A 7,373-nucleotide genomic window follows, 5' to 3' on the forward strand; every position below is an offset into this window, starting at 1 on the left:
TTAATAAGAGAAGTAACTAATTCCCTTTGAGAAGAAACAAGGTATTATATATGAATGGCAAGGTGAATGATGTAATTGTTTGGTAATAAAATAAACACCACATATTGCTATGATGCTGTTCTGTGAACACAACGTAGTCTGGAATCAATCACTAGAATAGTACAGAGACATTGTCTTTGCCATACCACACCAATCAGAAGGCAGAAAGGAAACATAGTAATCCAAACTAACACATGGGAAAAATTGTAATATTAGTCCTTTCTCAGCAAAATTAATGAAAACAAGTTCAATTAATTTTCCAAAAACATAATTCTACTTCTCAGAAAGCAACCCACTATTAGCCACCTCTCACCAAATAAAATAATCTTATAACAAAATTATGGAAAATGAAAATACTGTTTAAAAATGATGAAATATTACTTCTTCCTGAAGAAATAATTTAGACTTCTAATATCAATAATCAATTATCTAGCTCAATGGGGGAAATATTATTAAATATTTAAATAAATCACATTCAATCTAGATTTTGCCATTCTCTTTGCCATCATCTTTGGATCTATCCAATGATGATATTTAACACATTTTTAACTTGTTCTTTCAGGATGTTTCATGTAAGCAAGCACTAAAGGAAACTATGCTAAACATTAACATGTAGTAAAGTTAAATATTAAAATATAAGGAATTAACATCTGAACTTAAGCTTGTGTCTTTAAAAAGTAATGAATTTTTGTTCAAAAAGAAGTATGTAGTTCATGATTAAAAATCAAGCTTCAGAAGCATAAGTCAGTTGTTACAAAGTTATATCACAGCGGATAGATTTTTTCCAAAAGCAAAATCTGAAAATATAATGTGTAATTCTATATCATTTATGTTTGTTCTGAAAATTCTGTTTCCTTTATAAAGTATGTTTTCATTAATGATAACCATATAATCACTTCACTATGGATGCTGCCAATTTCTATAATCAAACCTCACACCAGTAACTGAACATTGCGGAAATATTAAAAGAACGTGGAGCTATGTCTATGGCTTCTTGAAAATCATTTGACTTGAAGAAATATGAATGCAGAAATACCAGCAAGATTGTCTTCTTACGCCAGACAATCTTATACATGTGAATTGTCCTAGATGTTAATTTATAACCAGGGCCTCAGTTTTTTCATAAACCTACTGGGAGAATTAAGAGTAGCTGAGCTCAGAAATCCCCTTTTATTAAAAAATGTATATAATCTAAGCAGAAGAGAGTGTAGAAAATCTTTATAGACAAAAATTTTTGAATATTCACATCCATAAGTTTCTGGAAAAATCAAAGCTTTTAATCTTAGGTTAATTTATTGCATTTTAGAAAGACATCATAAACCTAATATCTGCTATCCATTCATTAGTACTTTATAACTGATCTAACTTTAATTCTAATATGTAAGGTCATTGTGTTAGAAGAAAAAGACTAGAAACAAAAACTCAAATCCAACTGGTCACCAGTGTTATTTCTCATAAAACAGGATAATTATTGGGGGAGTGAGGGAATCTGGACAATTTTAGTCTATCAAGTAAGAAGAAAATACATGATTTAAATTACTTACTTTTTCTTTGTAACTAAGGTACTCCAGAAGTAAAAATATCAGTTTCTGATATACTGAGGGAGATGACTGCATTAATCCTATATTCACAGGAAAGTTTTCGATATGTAAGAAGGGGTACAAGAGGACAAAACACCTTCAACTGTTTAAGAAAGATAAAGCCTTGAAGTCCAGTTTGTGGAATAGTAACTTCTTTTTGCCAGTCACTCACACTGAATTAACTCCTTACACCTGGAAAGTCGTAGCTGGTCACTGAAGGGCAATATAACACCTTGGACAAATAAGCCTTCCAAAAACAAACTCAAAATATGAGGGCAAACAAGTATCCAAGTCAAATCTACTGCTGGACACTTTGCATGGAAAGTTTGATACCATTTCAGCTCCTACTATCCTCAGATATTCTATGGGGTACAATTTTCTTACACTATAATTGTAAGGAAATGGGTGGGCAGTACTGAGAACGGTAAACTCCTTTCTCCACAGTGCTAGAAATAAACAGGAACAATACTATGATCCCAGGGACACATAGTGCAATGCCCTGGCTTTCTCAGTACCCTTCTTTCCCAAATATAATGCCTACCTTCGGTGTGGACTGCAGAGACATAGGTCCAATTGTAACGTTTGACTATGTCAAGCATGGCCCTTGCCTGCAAAGTGTCAGAAGGGACAACTCTCAGGAAGTATTTGTACAAAGTTTTGTCACTCAGGTCGATGCTTGTGGCTGAATAAGCGATCTGCGGGATGTCGAAGAGCTGGAGCAGGTTCTGCACTTGAATGGCTACAGAGCTGGAGCCAGGACCGATCACTCCCGCAATGGGCTTCTTAGTCCTGCCGGGGGGGAGGGACTGGCCGTCAGGCAGGCACCGGTTGAACCCATCCTTCTCATCTCGAATGGAAATCAGAGAGTCCCTAATGAACTCAATGCTCTGTTCCAGAGCCACGGAAGAGTGCCAGCAGGAGTCCCGGATCTCACTGCCCAGGGTGATGTTGGGCAGGAGGACTGGGTCCGCGTTGATCTTATCCAACGTGTGGAACATGGCCTCCACCCTCTGGATACCATACTGCTCCCTGATCTCCCCACACTTCCTCTCGGGCACTTTCTCGGCCGGAGGTTGGTGATGGACTGAGAAGAGGGCTCCAATGATGACATCTCCGTCCATTCTGGCCACCGAGCGCTGAGACGACGCTCCCGCCAGCAACACTTTCCTGCCGGGGCTTCTGGGGAGAAGGGACACTTCCAAAAATATCGCTGGGAAAAAAACCAAGAGGAGCCCGACCATGGTGGTGAGGACGCGGTCCACAGCCTGCCAGCCGCGTTCCCACGCTGGTCCCGCTGCAGGCTCCCAGCGCTCACCCCCGAGATGCCCAGCGCCGCCTCTCCCAGAGTGGTGCCCCTCGCCAACAATGGTCGTCCAAGGCCTTTGCCTCCTCCACCACCGCCTCCTTCCCCTTCGTCTCCTCCTCTAGGTCCTCCACGACCGCCTCTACAAGCTGGAGGCGTTTGTAGGGAAATTCGAATCCCCGTTCTTCACCGGTGCATCAAGGTAAATTGATCAAGAGTACAGTAGAAGTCGTGTTGGCAGCGGTGAGCTGGATGCTGCTGACAAAAGACAGAGAAAAATCACGGCCTTGTCATCAGAGGACCTGTGTTAAAACTCTGGGGTCCGTGATGTTAACAGTTGCCTTGACCGTTTCATTTCGGCACATCCTGATATCGGCTGCAGGAACAGCTTGGAACGCAGCTGTGGTCACTGAGGAAGGCGGGGTGTCCTATCCCCTCCGTCCTCACCGGTCCGGGCGGCGCAGAGCCCCGCCAACTCGCCCGCTCCTCCAGCCTTAAGTCTGTTCCTGGTCCCCTAAAACCTATCATGCCTTCTTACTTGGAGGGCGGTGGGGAAGGTGAGCAGAGAGGAGGGGAGGAGCTAGGTCCTTCAACCCAAGAGAACTTTCCGGATTGGAAAAGATCAACTTTTTTTCCAGAAGAAAATTTGGAAACTGATTGTAAAGGTGGAAGTGCGACTTTAAAATAAACGTAAACAAGGGATGCACCTTTTACTTTAATTTTGAGGGGTTGAAGAAATCCTGACATACAATCAACTGTAAATTTAATTTGCCAGCTTGAAGAAAATCCATATTAGTTACTAAGGCAACGCCTGGTAAAGTCTCCGTATGGAGGAGTTTGGTATGTTTCCCCTCTAAGAAATCAGGCTTGCTGTGTATGTTCAAGAGGAAGGGGTGCAGATAAGGTAACTTGTTTCCCGCGGTGGGTGGACGGGTTAGAGGGGGTCCTGCGCTCTCCTAAATCCGGACCTTTGGGGTTTGCATAGTTGCTAGAAAGGGAACGGAGGGGAGCTTCCGGGTTGCTCTCGCCGCAGCAGCCTGAGACGTGCCGCCTTCAGGACCCTGGACAGTGCTCGGTCCAGCCAGCTATTCCCTGGCAGGGCCTGCAAGGGACGCTTTGACCAGTGAGTTGCAATTCCCTGACCCGCTTTGCTCTTTCAACCTCCCTCCTCTGCGTTCTTTACCCATACACACACACACACACACACACACACACACACACACACACACACACACACATCCCTCCACTCGAGTCCCCACCGCCCCTCTGCCCTCATTCTCGTCACCTTGCACCGCTTCTGCAGGTATATATATCCAAACCCACCCGCTTGAGGACAGAGGCGCCAAATCTCAGCCGCCTGAGGGGGGCTGAAGTTGGCTCCCTCTCCCGTTCCTCCCCTGCTCCCTTTCTCAAGGTGAGAGTCGACGAAAAGGTGGCTATGGGAGCGAGCGAGGGGGGCACAGGAGGTGAGGCAGAAAAAGGAAAAAGACAACCCAGGCACCCATGGGTCCCGACCCTTCCTGAGGATACAGGACGAAAAGAAATACATAAGCGAGAATGCGCCTGGGACCCGGAGGGAAATCTGATAGACTGGGACTTTGTCTGCCGTTGCGGGTTGGTTTCACCCGAAGAAGTGTCCGCTCACCTGAGTCTGTTTGGAGGACATGGACTTGAGACTTACCTGAGTACCTGAGTCGGGGTAGACAGTGCTATGGTCCCGGGGCCAGAGAACCGTGGCCACCCTCCGCTTGCAGACGCCTCAGCTCTAATCCAGACGGTGCAAAGATGCGATCTGGGCTGTACACTAGTGCCCTCTTTCTTCAGCACTATTTTACCGCAAGGGAAAAAGAGGGGGAGGGAAGAAAGAAAGAAAGAAAAAAAAACAGGTCACCCAAGGCTTGTCTATTATCTCATGCATAAAAATCAGTCGTTTGATAGAGGGAGGAGGGGAGACAAGCTAGGGGAAAGTGGGGAATATTAATTCCTTTACTATATGAGGGGTCGTATAGAAGCCGCCAGATATGTGAACAGTCAGACAATCTGGCCAAAGAAGTGAAGAACTGCCTAAGCTGCTTTGGGGTAGATATCTTTGTATATATCTCAGGGACTCAAATATATTTTCTCTCTCTGCAAGTAAAGTCCCTACAGAGGGAAATAGAGTCTAAATACATGTATAGACATCTAAAGAAAGGCTCTATTAGTAGATTGCAAGGGAAATCAGGAAGAGGCTGCATAGGGTGGGAGAAGAATAAGGATAGGCATGCCCATTATGAATTAAGGTATGTCAAATGAAGAGAGGAATATTGTGGATGTATTTTCAGGTCAAGATGTAACTAAATTGAGAATGAGAGTCAGGTCACATGGAAACACTGGAGTGACAGTTATCCAAATTCCTCTCAGGCGGTCATCACCTTCCCTACAGGTCTATGGTGTTACTTCTTACTGCGTGAAAAGTGGAAGTTAAATCACATTCCTCTGGGAACATGTTGGCTGAGCAGAATGTGACCCGGCTTTTTCAAGGGAAAAAGACAAGTGACAGTGTGTCTTTCTACTCTTGTTCAAAGCTTTCTATTTATGTCATCTGCAGAGCAAAGAGATCAGCTTACGTTGGTCCCTTATGGGTCAGCTTATAATCGCCTTGCTCATGTCATTATTAAATTATGGAATGGTGCCATGTCAGACTGGAGGGGATAAACCACATGAGGCAGTTTCAAATACTCTTCAGTGTGTTCCATGAAACTTAGGAGGGAAAACAATAACTCTAGTCAATAACAAAAGGTCTTTCTCATTCTGGTTCTCATCTTTTCTTCCTAAGTGTCAGAGTTTTCTTGATGTTTTTTAGACAGACCAAAGAATATATTTTTTCTTTTTCCACAAACAATGCACTAAACAACGTTCACATTTTTTAGACCAGATGATCTCAATTCGGGAAGTAGCCACATGTTTACATAAGGAAAATGGGAAGAGGTAAGTTCTGATCATCACATATGGGACTACATGGTTCTCTGCCTCTACCCTAGGAATATGTCTGTTCTAAGAACAGCAAGTCACAGGTATGTACAGTATCCCATAGCATCTGACTTCCTCTAGTAGCCACTCAAGTTCAATTTTAGATAATTCCATTAGAGTGTGATAAGTTCTAAACATTATTTTCCTATAATATTTCATAGATACAATCTCTGAATGTACAAAGATTTCTGAGCATATATAAACCCTTAATTATGATTTTCAGCATTAGAGAAAGTAATGTCTCTGAAGTCCACATTTAGTTTCAATATGTGCTCTTAAAGCTGAATATCTTTAATATATCACATTGCTGTACTGAAGGAATAATTAAATGTTCAGATTTATTGGTTCTCAAATTCATTTTACAGTCCAAGTAAAAACTACACATTCAGGTTGGCTGAAACTAATCATTTTAAAGAGGATGAATTTGAGGATTATATCATGCCAGATGCATGCATATACAAAAATTACATATTAGAAGAAAAAAATTCAAATGTATAAAGTTGAAATGATCAATTAAACTTATTGATAATGATTTAAGAGTTAACTATAGAAGGTACCAGGACAAAAACAAGAAAAGAAGGAGGCATTGAGACAGAAGAAGACAAGATCACCCAAATATACTTTCTCTTTCTATAAATGAAGACTTTACATAGGAGGTAGGGTCTAATACATGTGCAGACATCTAAGGGATGGTTCTGTCAGTAGGATTGAAGGAGATTACTACAACAATGAGCTACATACAAACTAGCAAATACAGGTAAATACACTAATCTGTAAGAGTTCAAAGAATGCTAAAGGTTCAACAATCCAGAAATATTGTTAGTATGTATATTCAGTATTAGTATGAAATCACATTACAATCAGTATGTGATCTGTAGCAGGGTAAAAAAGTGTTATCAGTCTTTAGGTTTGGGAAATCTATACACAATGTGGTGGAGATCAAGATCAAAACCAAAAGAATATCTAATCTAGTATGTGATTTGTAGCAGGATAAAAAAGTGTTATTGGTATTTGGGTTTTGGAAATCTATTTAATACACAGTTTAGTGGAGATCAAGATCAAAACAATATCTGAACTGTTATCTCAAAACAATGATTTAATGTGCTGCTGTAACAATAAGAACAACAGAATTCTCATCATCCTTATATGGTAATAATGTCAATAATATCCATCAACAAAACTGTGGTCACCCTCCTTATGAATGTATGTGTAATTATTGTTGCTTTCCATCATAAAGTATTTCATAGAAGAATGAGTCTAGGCTATAAAAGAGCAAAAGGATATAAAGTTTTCCACATAAAATCAGCTAGAAATTTAAACTCTTCAAATGGGAGAGACAAGAAGTGAGCAAGAATAAGATAAAAGAAATAACAGGATGAATTAAGCCTTGTATTAGGTATTTCTTACACTGCTATAAAGAAACATAATCATGGCAAAGGGTG

The 7,373-nt window shown here is 41.2% G+C and overlaps 1 protein-coding gene across 1 annotated transcript; it reads right to left on the reverse strand.

The window, feature by feature from the left end:
* Positions 1-2,160: 2,160 nt before the first annotated feature.
* LOC105536192 (metabotropic glutamate receptor 1-like) lies at positions 2,161-4,750 on the reverse strand (the record flags this gene model as incomplete). Its single annotated transcript, XM_011975474.1, has 2 exons — positions 4,604-4,750; positions 2,161-3,180 (listed from the first exon to the last, which is right to left on the reverse strand). A coding segment is annotated over exon 2 (700 nt), but the record flags the coding sequence as incomplete, so codon positions are not given.
* Positions 4,751-7,373: the final 2,623 nt, after the last annotated feature.

This window comes from Mandrillus leucophaeus, unplaced genomic scaffold (genome assembly GCF_000951045.1).
Source record: "Mandrillus leucophaeus isolate KB7577 unplaced genomic scaffold, Mleu.le_1.0 Scaffold1561, whole genome shotgun sequence".
NCBI classification, from domain to species: Eukaryota; Metazoa; Chordata; class Mammalia; order Primates; family Cercopithecidae; genus Mandrillus; species Mandrillus leucophaeus.